Source organism: Pseudophryne corroboree, chromosome 5 (genome assembly GCF_028390025.1).
Source record: "Pseudophryne corroboree isolate aPseCor3 chromosome 5, aPseCor3.hap2, whole genome shotgun sequence".
Lineage (NCBI taxonomy): Eukaryota > Metazoa > Chordata > Amphibia > Anura > Myobatrachidae > Pseudophryne > Pseudophryne corroboree.
The window spans coordinates 140597990-140617586 of record NC_086448.1 but is presented as its reverse complement, the minus strand read 5'-3'; the positions used below and the strand labels follow the sequence as shown (position 1 = coordinate 140617586).

At 46.0% G+C, this 19597-nt stretch overlaps 1 protein-coding gene across 1 annotated transcript in view; it reads right to left on the bottom strand.

Annotated features, from left to right (window-relative positions):
- The window catches only part of LOC134927385 (ATP-dependent translocase ABCB1-like), a 943310-nt gene that overhangs the window by 722195 nt on the left and 201518 nt on the right, over positions 1-19597 (bottom strand). The window contains exons 7-8 of the mRNA XM_063921755.1: positions 16054-16164; positions 15843-15968 (exon numbers count right to left, since the gene is read on the bottom strand). Coding sequence (XP_063777825.1) covers positions 15843-15968; positions 16054-16164 — 237 coding nt within the window. The remainder of the gene's footprint in view (positions 1-15842; positions 15969-16053; positions 16165-19597) is intronic.

Genomic DNA, 19597 nt, shown 5'->3' with positions numbered 1-19597 from the left:
GGTCATTCCATCCACAGTCGTTCGACCAACGGCGAAACTCCGTACAATAATTCTCTGCGTGATTCCTACCCTGTCTAAGAGCACGCAACTGACTCTCCGCGGACGCCTCTCTATCAGGGTCGTCATACAATAGCCCTAAAGATTTTAAAAAGGCGTCTACAGACGATAAGGCCGGATCGTCTGTCTTTAAACCAAAAGCCCAGGTCTGAGGATCCCCCTGAAGCAGAGAAATAATAATTCCAACCCGCTGAGCCTCCGTACCTGAGGAGACTGGTCTTAAACGAAAATAAAGTTTACAAGACTCTTTAAAATTAAAAAACTGTTTTCTATCCCCAGAAAAACGGTCAGGCAGATGCATTTTTGGTTCAGGGATGACCCTCGGGGAAGTCCGTAACAGATCTTCCTGTGACCTCACCCGGAGGGACAGATCCTGAACCATCTGAGTAAGTTCTTGAATCTGACTAACTAGAAGCTGGCCAGGATTTGGCCAAACACCGGCGGGATTCATAATGCCGACAAATTCTCCCAACTGAATAAGTGAAAAAAAATTAACTCCTGTTAAGTTAAATCTTTTCTTTTGTCTGGCCGGTGATAATGTTATGATTCCTGTACTCCAGACCGGAGGAGATCTTATGGCAGAGGTCTGAGTACAGGGAAAATATGCTGGTTGTGGGAGCAGGAGAGCCTAGTAACCCCTGGCGCCCTAACTCCGTTGTCTCGCCCGTGTTATCAGAAATCCCCTGCGAGACTATGGTTGCTTGAGCCCATGGCAGCCGCGTTCGAAGGGCGGATTATGTCTGCCCAACCCCGATGCCCCCGCAGGTCTTAATGGGAGACAAGGGGAAATCCGAGACAGGGTGATAACAAGGGGCCCTCTGACTAAGCAACCAGGCCAGGGGTTACAAGCTAACTAACTTAAACCAAAGGTATGTGCGGACTAGCCGCCAGGGAAAAGGACAACCAAAGATCCCCTGATCCGTTACTCCTATCCAGCACCGCTGGATACCAGAGTGGATCTGTGGGAGCGGAATCCTCCGCAAAAGCTCCAGAACACAAGTAAACTAAATAATAAACAGTAAGCGGACAAGCCGCAACACACGGCTGAGCCGCGACTCACGAACACCACAAGATGTTAAAGGTGCTCGGTCAGACTCCAGGAACAGATGACAAACTTCCGAGTACAGGATCTCTTGAGGACAGGAACAACCGGATTGAGCAGGACTGGAAACTCTCTGTAGCAGACACAGGCAAACAGGAAGCTATCACCGGCGTCTGTAAGAAGTCCTGAGGGTGCCTTTATTCAGGAACCCTCCAATCAAGATCCAGACAGGGTGATCAGCTGAAATGCCGTGCAGCTTGCATGCTGCACGGCCAGCACATAATAAGGTAATCAGGACAGACCCAGCAACGGAGAACGCGGCTGAACGTGGCGTCCCCGTTGCTAAGGTCAGAGCGGCTCCGTGCGCCCGGCGTCTTAGCGTTGCTAGGGAGCCGGCGGCTGAACGTGCACGGCGTCCCTAGTTGCTAGGCGCCGGGCCGCACCGCTGAGCGGACCCCGGCGCCTAACAGGTAGGTGGTATACAATTATGGATGGACTGCCGAGTGCCGACACAGAGGTAGCCACAGCCGTGAACTACCGTACTGTACTGTGTCTGCTGCTAATATAGACTGGTTGATAAAGAGATGTAGTAGTATGTATGTATAAAGAAGAAAGAAAAAAAAACCACGGGTAGGTGGTATACAATTATGGATGGACTGCAGAGTGCCGACACAGAGGTAGCTACAGCCGTGAACTACCGTACTGTGTCTGCTGCGACTGGATGATAAATAATGATATAAAAAATATATATATATCACTACTGCAGCCGGACAGGTATATATATTATATAATGACGGACCTGCTGGACACTGTCTGTCAGCAGAATTAGTTTTTTATAGAATAAAAAAAAAAACACCACACAAGTGAAGTCACACGACGAGTGTTTAACTTTTTCAGGTAATCACAATATAGTATACTACTAACTATACTGGTGGTCAGTGTGGTCAGGTCACTGGTCAGTCACACTGGCAGTGGCACTCCTGCAGCAAAAGTGTGCAGGGCTGGGTCATTCCATCCACAGTCGTTCGACCAACGGCGAAACTCCGTACAATAATTCTCTGCGGGATTCCTACCCTGTCTAAGAGCACGCAACTGACTCTCCGCGGACGCCTCTCTATCAGGGTCGTCATACAATAGCCCTAAAGATTTTAAAAAGGCGTCTACAGACGATAAGGCCGGATCGTCTGTCTTTAAACCAAAAGCCCAGGTCTGAGGATCCCCCTGAAGCAGAGAAATAATAATTCCAACCCGCTGAGCCTCCGTACCTGAGGAGACTGGTCTTAAACGAAAATAAAGTTTACAAGACTCTTTAAAATTAAAAAACTGTTTTCTATCCCCAGAAAAACGGTCAGGCAGATGCATTTTTGGTTCAGGGATGACCCTCGGGGAAGTCCGTAACAGATCTTCCTGTGACCTCACCCGGAGGGACAGATCCTGAACCATCTGAGTAAGTTCTTGAATCTGACTAACTAGAAGCTGGCCAGGATTTGGCCCAACACCGGCGGGATTCATAAGGCCGACAAATTCTCCCAACTGAATAAGTGAAAAAAAATTAACTCCTGTTAAGTTAAATCTTTTCTTTTGTCTGGCCGGTGATAATGTTATGATTCCTGTACTCCAGACCGGAGGAGATCTTATGGCAGAGGTCTGAGTACAGGGAAAATATGCTGGTTGTGGGAGCAGGAGAGCCTAGTAACCCCTGGCGCCCTAACTCCGTTGTCTCGCCCGTGTTATCAGAAATCCCCTGCGAGACTATGGTTGCTTGAGCCCATGGCAGCCGCGTTCGAAGGGCGGATTATGTCTGCCCAACCCCGATGCCCCCACAGGTCTTAATGGGAGACAAGGGGAAATCCGAGACAGGGTGATAACAAGGGGCCCTCTGACTAAGCAACCAGGCCAGGGGTTACAAGCTAACTAACTTAAACCAAAGGTATGTGCGGACTAGCCGCCAGGGAAAAGGACAACCAAAGATCCCCTGATCCGTTACTCCTATCCAGCACCGCTGGATACCAGAGTGGATCTGTGGGAGCGGAATCCTCCGCAAAAGCTCCAGAACACAAGTAAACTAAATAATAAACAGTAAGCGGACAAGCCACAACACACGGCTGAGCCGCGACTCACGAACACCACAAGATGTTAAAGGTGCTCGGTCAGACTCCAGGAACAGATGACAAACTTCCGAGTACAGGATCTCTTGAGGACAGGAACAACCGGATTGAGCAGGACTGGAAACTCTCTGTAGCAGACACAGGCAAACAGGAAGCTATCACCGGCGTCTGTAAGAAGTCCTGAGGGTGCCTTTATTCAGGAACCCTCCAATCAAGATCCAGACAGGGTGATCAGCTGAAATGCCGTGCAGCTTGCATGCTGCACGGCCAGCACATAATAAGGTAATCAGGACAGACCCAGCAACGGGGAACGCGGCTGAACGTGGCGTCCCCGTTGCTAAGGTCAGAGCGGCTCCGTGCGCCCGGCGTCTTAGCGTTGCTAGGGAGCCGGCGGCTGAACGCGCACGGCGTCCCTAGTTGCTAGGCGCCGGGCCGCACCGCCGAGCGGACCCCGGCGCCTAACAGGTAGGTGGTATACAATTATGGATGGACTGCCGAGTGCCGACACAGAGGTAGCCACAGCCGTGAACTACCGTACTGTACTGTGTCTGCTGCTAATATAGACTGGTTGATAAAGAGATGTAGTAGTATGTATGTATAAAGAAGAAAGAAAAAAAAACCACGGGTAGGTGGTATACAATTATGGATGGACTGCCGAGTGCCGACACAGAGGTAGCTACAGCCGTGAACTACCGTACTGTGTCTGCTGCGACTGGATGATAAATAATGATATAAAAAATATATATATATCACTACTGCAGCCGGACAGGTATATATATTATATAATGACGGACCTGCTGGACACTGTCTGTCAGCAGAATTAGTTTTTTATAGAATAAAAAAAAAAACACCACACAAGTGAAGTCACACGACGAGTGTTTAACTTTTTCAGGCAATCACAATATAGTATACTACTAACTATACTGGTGGTCAGTGTGGTCAGGTCACTGGTCAGTCACACTGGCAGTGGCACTCCTGCAGCAAAAGTGTGCACTGTTTAATTTTAATATAATATTATGTACTCCTGGCTCCTGCTATAACCTATAACTGGCACTGCAGTGCTCCCCAGTCTCCCCCACAATTATAAGCTGTGTGAGCTGAGCACAGTCAGATATATAATATATACATAGATGATGCAGCACACTGGGCTGAGCAGTGCACACAGATATGGTATGTGACTGAGTCACTGTGTGTATCGTTTTTTTCAGGCAGAGAACGGATATATTAAATAAAACAACTGCACTGTCTGGTGGTCACTGTGGTCAGTCACTAAACTCTGCACTCTCTTCTACAGTATCAGCCTCAGGTCAATCTCTCTCTCTCTCTCTCCTAATCTAAACGGAGAGGACGCCAGCCACGTCCTCTCCCTATCAATCTCAATGCACGTGTGAAAATGGCGGCGACGCGCGGCTCCTTATATAGAATCCGAGTCTCGCGAGAATCCGACAGCGTCATGATGACGTTCGGGCGCGCTCGGGTTAACCGAGCAAGGCGGGAGGATCCGAGTCTGCTCGGACCCGTGAAAAAAAACATGAAGTTCGGGCGGGTTCGGATTCAGAGGAACCGAACCCGCTCATCTCTACTATATATATGTACAAAGGCGATAATGTGTGGTTCTTCTGGTTAGAGATAGGCGGTTAACAAACTTTTATTTTAGGAATGAAGTTTTTGACAATAGTAAACATGAACCATTATGCAATAATTACTTGTCATCTATTGGAATCAAACTAAGAAGATGTTTAATGTGGTTAATGCTTGTTCCGCACTCATGACTAATATGGAGCCCCTGCCCTATGTTTAATACATCTATGAATTATTCCCGTGCTTGCGCGCCTTATTACACACTATTTATGACTATATTAATTCATATTCATTTATGTGTTTTGGTCGGTCTTGTGATCGTATATACTGGCGTCAGTTAGGTTGCTCAGCCACGACGCACAGCCGTCATATGCCACCTACACCTCCGGCCACATACACAGTGTAGCGCACGTCACGTCCGCTAAATCCACTTCCGCCGGATAGACGTGTGCGTTCCACTGGCAATGGAACGCACAACACTTCCGGTAACGCGGCTATTAGCCGCTATCGGTTGTTCTTTTGGTTTTAAATGGTTGTGTTTGTGTTCACATGTTGTATCATTTGTTGATGTCATAGGACATTCGATTGGCTGTACACGTATTCTTGATTACACATGTTAAACACCTGAATACCAGTGCTTTTTGTTATTTCCTGTTGGATGATTGATGGGCGGGGTTTGTGATATGCCTCTGCTATAAAAGTGCTCCAGGGTTCATTGTGTGTCATGGGCTGCTGGGTGAGAACCTGCTGTAATCTTGTTAGTCTTGAAAAAGGCTCAGATGGAGCCGAAACGTTGACACCTTTTGCTGACATGCTGTTAACTGTCTCTATGTGAGACACACCAATAAAGTTTTCATCATCAAGGAAGTGGTGAGTGCCTGTATCTTTTTTGGATATATTTTTGGATTTCTTGTGAATCTCTTATGGAGCACCGCCCAGGATGCAAATTGGAGCAGTGAGTGTGGACTTCCTGGATATATATATATATATATATATATATATATACACATATACACATACTATATACTAGTGATGTGCATCGAAAAATTTTCGGGTTTTGTGTTTTGGTTTTGGATTTGGTTCCGCGGCCGTGTTTTGGATTCGGACGCGTTTTGGCAAAACCTCCATGAAATTTTTTTTGGGATTCGGGTGTGTTTTGGATTCGGGTGTTTTGAAAAAAAACCAAACTCAAAAACAGCTTAAATCATAGAATTTGGGGGTCATTTTGATCCCATAGTATTATTAACCTCAATAACCATAATTTCCACTCATTTTCAGTCTATTCTGAACACCTCACACCTCACAATATTATTTTTAGTCCTAAAATTTGCACCGAGGTCGCTGGATGACTAAGCTAAGCGACCTAAGTGGCCGACACAAACACCTGGCCCATCTAGCAGTGGCACTGTAGTGTCAGGCAGGATGGCATTTAAAAAAAATAGTCCCCAAACAGCACATGATGCAAAGAAAAAAAGAGGCGCACCAAGGTCGCTGTGTGACTAAGCTAAGCGACACAAGTAGCCGACACAAACACCTGGCCCATCCAGGAGTGGCACTGCAGTGTCAGGCAGGATGGCACTTCAAAAAAATTGTCCTCAAACAGCACATGATGCAAAGAACAAAAGAGGTGCACCAAGGTCGCTGGATGGCTAAGCTAAGCGACCCAAGTGGCCGACAGAAACACCTGGCCCATCTAGGAGTGGCAATGCACTGTCCTCCTACTATATATACTGCGCACAACAACTAAAATGCACCACAGGTATGGATGGATAGTATGCTTGATGACACAGAGGTAGGTAGAGCAGTGGACTATTGTACCGTACTGCTATATATTATATACTGGTGGTCAGCAAAATGATGCACTGTCCTCCTACTATATATATACTGTGCAAAACTTAAATGCACCACAGGTATGGGTGGATAGTATACTTGACGACACAGCGGTAGGTAGAGCAGTGTCCTTCCGTACCGTACTGCTATATATACTGGTGGTCACTGTCAGCAAACTGCAAAACTAAAATGCACCACAGGTATAGAATCTAGATGGATAGTATACTTGATGACACAGAGGTAGCTAGAGCAGTGGCCTTCCGTACTATACTGCTATATATACTGGTGGTCACTGTCAGCAAACTGCAAAACTAAAATGCACCACAGGTATAGAATCTAGATGGATAGTATACTTGACGACACAGAGGTAGCTAGAGCAGTGGCCTTCCGTACCGTGCTGCTATATATATATGTGGTCACTGTCAGCAAACTGCAAAACTAAAATGCACCACAGGTATAGAATCTAGATGGATAGTATACTTGATGACACAGAGGTAGGTAGAGCAGTGGCCTTCCGTACTGTACTGCTAATTATACTGGTGGTCACTGTCAGCAAACTGCAAAACTAAAATGCACCACAGGTATAGAATCTAGATGGATAGTATACTTGACGACACAGAGGTAGGTAGAGCAGTGGCCTACTGTACCGTACTGCTATATATTATATACTGGTGGTCAGCAAAATTATGCCCTGTACTCCTACTATATACTACAATGCAGCACAGATATGGAGCATTTTTTAGGCAGAGAACGTATAATACTGGTGGTCACTGGTCAGCAAAACTCTGCACTGTACTCCTCTTATATAATACTGCTAGTCCTCAGTCCCCACAATAAAGCAGTGTGAGCACAGATATACAGTATGCTGCACACTGAGCACAGATATGGAGCGTTTTTCAGGTAGACAATGTATACTGGTGGTCACTGGTCAGCAAAACTCTGCACTGTACTCCTCCTATATAATACTGCTGGTCCCCAGCCCCCACAATAAAGCAGTGTGAGCACAGATATATGCAGCACACTGAGCACAGATATGGAGCGTTTTTCAGGCAGACAACGTATACTGGTGGTCACTGGTCAGCAAAACTCTGCACCGTACTCCTCCTATATAATACAGCTGCTCCCCAGTCCCCACAATTAAGCAATAAGCACAAATATTATTAATAAACAGAGAGGACGCCAGCCACGTCCTCTCCCTAACATTTCCAATGCACGAGTGAAAATGGCGGCGACGCGCGGCTCCTTATATATAATCCGAATCTCGCGAAAATCCGACAGCGGTATGATGACATTCGTGCGCATTCGGATTAACCGAGCCATATGGGAGAATCCAAGTATGCCTCGGACCCGTGTAAAATGGGTGAAGTTTGGGGGGGTTCGGTTTCCGAGGAACCGAACCCGTTCATCACTACTATATACATACAGTACAGTATATACACATATTATATATATATATATATATATATATATATATATACACACACTATATACACACAGTACAGTATATACACATATTATATATATATATATATATAGTGGTAAAATGAAGCTAGGTTGCAATGATGAGCCACAGATTCTGTGTGGCACAGGGAAGGTCCGCCCACACAGCGAAGAAAAGGCAGGTGTAAGGACACCTAAGGGCTGCAGTCAGTGGTGTCGAAAGGAAGGGGTACTAATTACCTGGGCCCGGGTCTGCTCCCCCTCCCCCCATACCTATACTTACGGTCGGCGCCATCTTCCTAGTAATATCTTTGGGAAGATGGCATCTGCACATTGAAAGCAAAGACTCTGGCACTGTGAGTCTATGCTTTCTAGTGCACATGCACCATCTTCCCAAATATCACTGGGAAGATGGTGCCGGCTGAGAAGGAGGCACCCACTTCCTGCAAGCAAGGTAGGAAACAGGTGCCTTCCCCCACAACCCCTGCATTAGATTGGTGCACCATGTGAATTATTATATCTTCTTTGGGTCCATAGGTATCCACAGAAATTACCTTGGATATGATGGTGGAGACCAGGAACAGGGCACCAAACAGTTAAACTTTTTGCTACCAAGATGCACTGGTCATTCCCGCTCATACCCCACCCACAGCTCAGGCTCTTCGGATCCATTTTGGTGCCAACAGGCGCTGCATGCACCTTTAGACAAGGGGGCTGCGTGGGAAGCCCTAAGCTTTTATTTTATGAGTTACTTTTATTTTTAGTACTTTTTACATTAAGCAGCAGCGCCTATCAATCCTTAGGATACCAGCACTGCTCCTCCAGCAACCTTTTACCAGCGCCGCGTCTTCAGTGCTGACACTGGTACTTTCAGCGAGGACTTCCAGAGACATGCTAGTACAGCTTCTATGAGGATCTCCAGACTGCAACCGGAGCATGATAGGCAGGTAAGACAGGTTCCCACTTGCGGTACCCGCGATGTGTGCAGTCTATCCTCTGGTCCTGAGAGATAGACCAGAGGTTGCTGATGTGTACTCAGACTCCGGTTGTGGTCTCCACTAGACCACCAATGCTTATTATACTGGTGCTGGGAACCATTTATCAGGCCAGGGAACTGGGTGGTGTATGTCAGCCAGGAGAGGCAAGCACCTCCCCAGCAGCCCCTTCCCCAGCTCAGGCCGCAATTTAGTTGTGGTCTTCCCTCATCTGAGCAGCTCATCCTCCACCCTCTTCCCCTCAGAGACTCACAGCTGCCATCTTTGCAAGCTTGAAAGCCTCTGGGAACATAGGTTCAAGCTCCATGTATGCAAATCCGTGTAGTCAGGTTATACAGCGGTGAAATCCTACCACTCACAAAAGGTTGTGTAGTTGATGCAGCGTCCATTAGCAGTTACAAATACTTTTCTGCTTTGTATGTGACTTGTGCTAGCTCTGCTGTTTTCTGTCAGCTTATATCTGTCCCTTTACTTCTAAAACCCTCATATGCCGGTGAATTAGGAGGGAGCTTTAACATCACATTTACTTTAGAGATGAGCGGGTTCAGTTCGCAGAGAACCGAACCCTACCGGACTATGCCTCCCGAGCCTGGAGTTAGGCTCGGGTTTTCCCACCTGACTCGGAAACCCGAACACTGCAAAACTTCATCATCCCACTGTCGGATTCTGGCAGGATTTGGATCCCATATAAGGAGCCGTACGTCGCGGCGACTTTCAATCCAGTCTCGGAGAGAGTATTGAGAGGACGTGTCCTCAGTGTTCAGTGTCTGTGTGGGGGCGGCAAAGTGGGGTGGCGACTCTTGTGCTGTGTTGTGCTGTCCAGTGTAGTCAGCGTATTGTGCTGCATCAGATCAGCCAGTCACAGTGTTGGTGTTCTCTGCTGCCATATATCCAGTGTAGCTGTATAAAGTGCTGCTGTGTTGTGCAGACCAGTGATAGTGTCCTGTCTCATCAGTCGTTCCAGTGAAGATATACGCTGCTGCTATATGTCCACTACTGCAGTATAATAATTATAACAACAACCTGTTGTGCTGCATCAGACCAGTGGTAAAAATCACATGCTACCTGGGCTGCACACTGTTCACTATTTTTACTGTGTGTAACACAAGTCCCTGCAGCTATGTCTAGCAGAAGCTAAGGCAACAAGCAGCTTGCTGCTACTGCACTGGTATCATGCAGTGCCTGTTTATTTCCAGGGAATATGGGGCAGGATGGGCTATGTGCAGCTTGCCACATGCCACCTCATCAGTCCACCCGCTCAGCTGTGAATCAGGAACCTCTCTGGCTACTTTTTCACTAATGCTGTTACAAGTTGCAGACCATTTAGCCAACACAGCGGTGCCTTACCCCTTCTCCTAAGGGGCCACAACAGTTAGTGCAACAGACCTTACAGGTCGCATCTATGACCTCTAAGGGTAGATACCCTGAATAGTTCAGCACATTGCCTGGCTGCATCATTGGGGCACATTTAATTTGCTGGCTGTTGGGATCCTGACAGTCAGGATACCAACTCCAGAATTCCGACAGCCGATAATGCCACCAACCAGAATCCCGGCTCAACAGGACTATTCCCACTCGTGGGTGTCCAGGACACCCATAGAGTGAGAACAGATCGCGTGGTAAGCATAGTGAGCCACTGAGGCCGCTGCATGGTGAGTGCAGTGAACCCACAAGGGAACTCTTTGCGCTTACCCCACTACCGGCATTCTGGCGGGCTTAATGACGCTGTTGGGATTTTGACAGCCGGCATCCCATCTGCTGGTAAATCATACTGAACCCGCGTTAACTAGTACTCTTCAGCAGTTGTTGCAGGGTCAATGACCCACACCTATCAAAGCCCTCAGATGTGCTGTGACTTTGTGAACCATGCAGGTGTTGGAGTTATATGGTGGGGTAGAGGATGAGAAGGCCTCTCTCACTGATCTCCCTCAGCTGAAGAGGAACATCAATCCACAATTAATGTGCCTGCCTTGGTAAGGGCAGATAGATCTACACTCCAGATAGAGGACAGGGAACCCACTCTTAGAAATGAAGCTCCGCTTTTCAAGCAAAAGAAAATAGTCATAGAGGAATTCCCTCACCAAATTTCTGAGTTAATTGGTGAAGCTTTGCACCAGGAAGGAAGTTCCATGTACTAAAGCATTTGACTTCCTTCTAACCTATTCTTGCTGCTATTTGTGTTAAATATGGAAACCACTCCAGTAGGGGACTCCCATGTAACTAGACTGGTTAACAGTTCTATACTTCCTACTCCTACAGCAAACTCTTTCAAATAGGCTGCAGATAGGAAGAGTGAAGCATGCCTTAATTCTGCATACTCATTGGCAGGAGCTATCACTCTCCTTGCGGCGGCTGTTGCCTAGGTAGCCAGAGCCCTGCAAAGCTGGACAGATACTTTACAGGAAAGTTTTGTTTCTGATATATCCTGACAACAGCAATCCCTGATAGATCTGGGATGCAGCTTCCTATGTAGAAGAAGGGGCTTTGGATACATGTATCCTGACATCCAAGATTTCAGCTACAGTTGTACTGGTTTGCCGCATTTTAGGGCTACACTCATGGAAAGCTGACACGGATTCTAAAAAGGCTTTAGAATCGGTACCATCTGCTGGACAGATGTTGTTTGGAACAGACTTAGGTAACATAGTGTCTTTTACTCTTTTCTGGCAATGGCTAAGACAGCTTTCTTGCCTTCAGCACCTACACCAAGTCCTCAGTCTTTGCCCTTTAAGTCCTTTTCACCCTCAGGGAAAAGTCAAAGTTCAGTCTTTTACAAGGCAATCTGCAGCCACGAAGACTAGGCTCAACCCTAAGCTTGCCTGGGCTGCTAGACGTCCAGAGGCCAAATCTGCAGATAAGACCTCAACCTGACGGGCGGAAACACCCTCCCCCCATCCACGGGTGGGAGGCCGACTTCTTTGGTGGTCTTCCAGTGGTATGCCATCTCATTCTTATGGCATCCCCCCAAACTGTTCTTTCTAACAGGCAAACCGTCAGACCCAGCAAGGCACTGGTTCTTCAGGATGCAATTCCGTCATTGCTGCAATCAGGCATAATAGTTCTTGTCCCTGCAACACAAAAGGGAATGGGTTTTTATTCAACCCTGTTTCTTGTGCAAAAACCAAATGGGTCTTACAGGCCTATTCTAAACCTGAAATCTCTGACCAAGTACATCAGCGTGCTCAATTTCCGTACGGAAACCCTCCGCTCTATTGTCCTGGCCATGCAGCCTGGGAACTTCATGGTGTCTTTAGACATTCAGTACGCTTACCTACATGTGCCTATGGCAGTGATTTTCAACCTTTTTCAGTTTGCGGCACACCGAACAAGATTTAAAAATTGCCAAGGCACACCATCGGTACCCCACGAAAAAAAAAAAAACACACACAGAGAAATAAAACAATATTATAAAAAATAAAAATATGTCTATTTGTCCCCAAGGGGAAAACCACACACATTGTCCCCAACAGGAGAGCTACCATCTTCACTATACAATGACGGCGGAAGAGCTGCGTACGCTGCCCGATAGTGATACTGTAAATCACTATTGGGCAGTGCAGGCAGCTCTTACGCAGTCATTGTACAGTGAAGACGGCAGCAGATGGGGACTGGCAGCAGGGATATGTGGCGGCGGTGGCACACCAGACAACCTCTGGTGGCACAGTGTGTGCGGCACAGCGGTTGAAAAACACTGGCCTATGGCATCTTCTCACCAGCAGCATCTTTGCTTTGCTGTTCAACAGCAACAGTAACAATTTCAGGCACTGCCATTTGGTCTGTCTACAGCTCCAAGAGTATTTACCAAACCTATGCGAGTAATGGTGGCTCAGTTTTGTTGTCAGGGGATCAGAATACCCCTATACCTGGATGACTGGCTGATATTAGCACACTCTCTGAAGGTCCTACACTGAAATCTCCAGATAACCATTGCCTGCTTACTGCCGCACTGCTGGTTGATCAATTGGAAGATGTCCGCACTAAGGCTGTGTACACATGGTGTGATATTTCTTTTGATTTTTACTATACAGTCAAAATTGCAAGAAAGTATTGTGCATATTGCACCATGTGTATAGTCTTTGCGATGCCGTTGCGCAGTCCCGCGTGATTGGCATTGCAAGGAAAAATAGACTGTGCAGGCAGCCCAACAGTGACTATTTTGGCAGGGCCGGGACATGGCCCCGTTGAATAGTCAATGTCGGGCTGTACGGCGCATTGTGACTTGTCTACACAGCCTAACTCTTTGCCAGAGAACGGTACATCTGGAAGCTCTGCTGGATTCTCAAGCACAGATAATCTCTTCACCTGCAGACAAAATCCTAGCACTGCAGCATAGTGTACACTGGTTAATACATAACGCAAAGTGGCAGTCCAGGAGGCGATGCAGGTCCTGGGATCGATGGTGTCAGCATTTGACATGGTGGAATATGCACAGTTCCACTCCAGACCTCTAAAGCATCTGATTCTATCTAGATGGCATGGTCTGGCCCATCTAATCAGATCTCAGTCAATGGCGCTCACGCCAAAGGTTTTGCTGACTCTAACCTGGTGACTGCAAACAGCTCCCCTGGACAAGGGAAGACCCTCCTAGATCTCAGATTGTAGGCTCAGTACCATAGACGCCAGTGTTCGAGGTGCAGTAGTCGACCTGTACTCCTTACAAGGATGTTAGATTAGACTCTAGCAGAAACAGTCCTACCAGTGAAGTTCCTGGAACTTTAGATGTGTCGCAGAGCCCTCATTCTAGCCCGAAAAGTTATTCAGGAAAAACTGGTACAGGTTAACCAAGGAGATAAGCGCAGTTGTATGGCAATGCAAGAGGTAACGCACATCCTCGGATGGAAAGAATTATATATCCCTGCAATCTCCGCAGTGTTCATTCCTGATGTTCTAAACTGGGAAGCGGACTTTCTTAGTCAGCACGAGGTGCACCCAGGAGAATGTTCCCTCCACCCGGAGGTCTTCCAAATCTTGGTAGAAAGATAGGGCCTACCAGACGCTGACCTGATGGCCTCAGATCACAACCACAAGCTTCCAGTGTACGGGTCCAGAACAAGGGACCCCAAAGCAACATTTGTGAATACCCTTGTAGTGAAGGCCTTGTAGTGAAGGGGTCCTTTTCATCTAGCATACCTCTTCCCTTCAGTCTCACTCTTTTTCAGGATAATTTGCAAATTCAACCAGAAAGGAGACACAATACTACTGATTGCGCCAGCATGAGCCAATGTTCTCTCAGCGTAGGAGCACCCCCCACCCCCACCCCATTTTAGCTGCTTTGGGACAACCCAAGATCATTCCTGTGGATACCTATGGACTCTGAAGAAGAAAATGAGAGTTATGGTAAAACTTACCTTTGTTAACTCTTTTTCTTTGAGGTCCATAGGATCCACAGGACACCCACCCTGACGCACCTAGCTTCAATGGGTTACTCAGTTCCCATCTGCTGGTTGTGAGAGTGGGTTTCCTGTGTATACCATTCTTCCTTCCTCCTCTTCAACTCCTGATTTGGGCTTGTTAACTAAAACTGAAGAGTCAGAGCTGTGAGTGGGGATGAGGTAGAAGGACCAGTGCATCTTGGGAGCAAAAAGCTTAACTGTTTGGTGCCATGTTCCTGGTCTCCACCATCATCCTATGGACTTTGAAGAAAAATAAACAACAAAGGTAAGTTTTACAATAATTATAATTTTTTTTACATTCTATTTTTTTTTTTTTAACCTATGCCCCCACATTCATTACCAGGGCCTGGAGTGTCTCTCTACACCCCTGGGTGCAGCTGCAGAGTGCAAAGAGTCTGCGTTAAACTATTACAGCTAGAGAAAGCTAATGCCAGTGTGTCTCGCCCAAGTGGGATTGTGAACAAACTCAGGGACTAAGCTACATGTTACTGGGAAGAAGCCAGGCAAGTGAGCGAGTAGGTACCTTACACAAAGCCTGAGAGCTACCTGCAAGGAAGCAGGCTAGACAGTGAGACTGTATATGTGAGTAGTTAAGGCAGCCAAGCCTGGCTGGAGCTTGTGACAGACTGAACCTGTGAGATACAGCACTGGAAAGACTTTTAGAGACTTATGTTGCAGACTAGCTGACCAAGGACAGCCAGGAGTGAAGAAGTAAGTTAGTGTAATAAATGGGGGTTAGGCTGTTTGTTATTTTCTGTTCATTTGTGTTGAATGCTACCAGTAAATTGTTTTTTATCAGTAGAAATGCACTTGGACTTTCATCTATTAACCCTTTCCCTGCTGCACACTGATGCATCAATTTTACAAACATGTTTATGTTTGGAGAAACACTCGAACAAATGTTTAAATATTAATTTTTTTCTTCATCTCCAAAGGGAAAAGTACTCAGCACTTGTGATTTCAAACACTTGCTTTCTAGCAAATTTAACATTACTTTTTTTTTCCTTTTCAGATATGCAGTCAATTTTCTATTTAAACACACCTTCATAACAAGCTTTTTGTTTCCACTTCCTCCAAGCTCCAATCTCCAACCAATTACCAATGGATTTGTTTATTTACCTTAGGGTTACTGCAAGCTTCTGCTTTGGCATGTTCTTTGTCCTGTGCCACCGGGGTCCTCTGCACTGACACTAAGTCGCAACTTAATAAAATTCCAGGGAGCAGTGCATGGTTTAAACCTGTGCCACTATGGTAGGAGCTGGGACATATAGACAGGTGGACCCAATCCATATTTACTCCTATCATTGGGCATACTCAAGGATCCACTTTTAGATTATTTTTCTAATACCTGATTTGGCCATAATATGTTATTCTTATACAAAAAGTTATATCATACCTCTCCTTCTATTGGATCATAGAACCTCTGTAGTAGCTGAATGGTTGTGCTTTTCCCACAGCCACTTGTGCCAACAAGAGCAATGGTCTTTCCAGATGGTACCTTTAGGTTCAGACCACTGAGAATCTAAAATTTTGAATCAATGCAGACATTTTATATCAATATTAATAGGTCTTATTAATAAATATAAAACTATTATTTAAATACATACTTGTATATCTGGACGACTAGGGTAAGCAAAGTGAATGTTCTTAAATTCAATATGACCAATCAATTTGTCTGGCTTGTATCCCTCGGTGGACCCACTATCGATTGGGCGAAACTGATATAAAAAAAGGACAAAAATGTAGTAGAAAAATAAAAAAGTCTATATTGAGTAATATACCAATAATAATATACCAATAATGACAGCAGATATCGGACAACTCACAATATCACACCTTTTTCTCTTTACCTAAGTTAGTTTTTGTTTGTTTTTGTTTTTTAATCTATTATATGCTATGCTAATTAACTTTTTTTACTGTAATGTATGTTTTATATGCTCAGTACAGTATGGTCTCTGGACTACAGTAGGAAAATATATGTGTAGTTCTGAAGTTGTACAAGGCCATGCTCATAATGACCCTCATTGCGATATGAGTATCCATTATCCAAAATGCTTGGGACCAGAGGTATTTTAGATATCGGATTATTCCGTATTTTGGAATAATTGCATACCATAATGAGCTATCATAGTGATGGGACCTAAATCTAAGCACAGAATACATTTATGTTTCATATACACCTTATACACACAGCCTGAAGGTAATTTTAACCAATATTTTTTATAACTTTGTGCATTAAACAAAGTGTGTCTACATTCACACAATTCATTTATGTTTCATATACACCTTATACACACAGCCTGAAGGTCATTTAATACAATATTTTTAATACATTTGTGTATTAAACAAAGACTGTGTACATTGAGCCATCAAAAAACAAAGGTTTCACTATCTCACTCTCACTCAAAAAAGTCTGTATTTCGGAATATTCCGTATTTCAGAATATTTGGATATGGGATACTCAACCTGTACAACACTGTCCTAGATGAGACGAAGATTAGCTTTGCAAGAGAGTTGACTGGGCAGTAGGCTGTTTAATGTCTGAAGTATAAAAGTCAATACTGCATTCAGCCACAATATGGTTCTTATATAATTAGTAATAAGTTTGATAGCCAGCATCCATTATAATACATGAAAGATAAGTGTAAGCCTCTGATTCTGAGCAATAGCTCAGCTGCCTGTCATGACACAGCAGAGTGGCTGGCAATCAGTAAAAGAGTGTGTCAGCAATACTCCTAAACTATGAAGGTGAGGAGTGTAATGTACATATTTAGATTTGACCCTCAAGCTGATTATTCACTCGTTCTCCCAGCTAGCTGCTGCTGCCTGCAGCCACTCCCCTGACTCTATACTCTGGCACTTTGACAGGAGAGTGGCTGTCAGCACTGCTGACAGCTCTTGTATACTCCTGGCTCCCCTGTCACATGACCTCTCTGTCTCCTATCAGGAAACAGCTGTTTTCCCACCGAAAGCTCTGGCAGTTACCTCACAGAGAGCGGGATGTACTAAATGGAAAACTCAGTAAAAACCACAGTTTTCGGGTGTTACTTTTACTGCAATTTCATATATACTAATCCCCGGCTGGCGGGATTTTGCCACTGAGGATATCATTATCTTTAGATGGCGATACCCTATAGAAGCCTATGGGCTTCTTATGGCCGGCCGCCGCTTCCCCTCGCCTCCGCCGCCCCACGCCATTAATGCATCCCGCCCAGACAGTGATTGACAGGTGGTGTTGGTGTGTGGGGGGGGAGGGGGGGCACACAAGCACTTCTAGAGTTTTCTTATATACTCCTGGCTCCCCTGTCACATGACCCCTCTGTCTCCTATTGTCACATCCTGACTAAAATCATATCATTTGGTGACTTACCTCTGCCATCATTCCTGTAACCTGCATGTTTTCTGCTGGCTGGGACAAACAGCTCACCAGTATCATGAGTTCTCTGTGGGTTGAGCTCACTCTCTGCTAACGAGTGCATCTGTATTGATTAACCTTCTGTGTAAATTCAGAACTCAGCAAGTCTCTGCATGGTGTGCCTGCATAGCAATTATTGAGGACTCTCATGCTGTCCTATACTTCCGTGCCAGCATCCACAAGTTTAGTGGTTACCAGATATACCTTCCTGTGCTCTCAGGACCTGTGGCCATTAATGCCTGTCTATGCACACACCACGCCAGAGTTTCCACCAAAACCAGCTATGGACGTCGCCATGACAGTTCCTGGTCAGCTGAACTTCCAGGGTCCAATCCGGATTCAATTCTGCATCATGTGAGCCCACTCAGCTGTAAGCACTGGGTATAAGTTCCAGGTCTCAAGCACTAGCAAGCTGTCAGTGCTTTAGTATCTCACAGCCTGGAGTGAGCACCAGAATCTCCTGATGGTAATAGACTCAGTGCAGGTTACCATTTCCCGCACTGCCTGACTCCCTGGATAATTTAAAGAGCCATTGCTGCCACTACATCCTGGCATCTCCAGATTCACTGGAAGTCCTCCAGTGATCCAGAGGGACTATCCTATATCCCTGGCAGCCTTAGAGACTTTGGACCTAATTCATACGTGATCGCTCGCTTGCAGTTTTTTGCAGCGGTGCAATCAGATAGTTGCCGCCTACAGGGGAGTGTATTTTAGCTGTGCAAGTGTGCGATCGCATGTGCAGCCGAGCGGTACAAAAAGATCTTTTGCAGTTTCTGAGTAGCCCAGGACTTACTCAGCCGCTGCGATCACTTCAGCCTGTCCAGTAGAGGAATTGACGTCTGACACCCGCCATGCAAATTCTTGGACACGCCTGCGTTTTTTCAACCACTCCCTGAAAACGGTCAGTTGTCACCGACAAATGCCCTCTTCCTGTCAATCTCCTTGCGATCGGCTGTGCGAATGGATTCTTTGTAAAACCCATCGCTCAGCAACGATCCGCTTTGTACCCGAGCAACGCGCCTGTGCATATGTATGTGCAGTTCTGACCTGATCGCAGTGCATCAAAAAAGATAGCGTGCGATCAGGTCTGAATTATCCCCCATGCTGGTTCTTGCCAGCTTCCAGTTGCACACCATAGTTTCTGGAAAACCTGCCACTGCTGATTACAACATTACAGTATCCATTGTGCAGAACCATCACATCACAGCTACTGCGAAATCAGCAGTGCTGACACTGCACTGTGCAGCATACAGAATCCCTTTTGCGCTACCTCAGTTGCCCATCATCTGGAAACAAGCATTCCCGACATCCTCGGCTTCATCTACAAGTATTGCTGACATCCTCAGCTTTGGTTACAAGCATTGCCAATGTACTCGGCTTCATCTATAAGTATTGCTGACATACTCAGCTTCGGTTACAAGCATTGCCGACGTCCTCAGCTTCATCTACAAGTATTGCTGACATCCTCTGCTTCGGTTACAAGCATTGCCGACGTCCTCAGCTTCATCTACAAGTATTGCTGACATTTCCTCAGCTTCGGTTACAACTTACAAGCATTGCCAATGTACTCGGCTTCATCTACAAGTATTGCTGACATCCTCAGCTTTGGTTACAAGCATTGCCAATGTACTCGGCTTCATCTATAAGTATTGCTGACATTCTCAGCTTTGGTTACAAGCATTGCCGACGTCCTCGGCTTCATCTTTAAGTACTGCTGATGTCCTCAGCTTCATCCA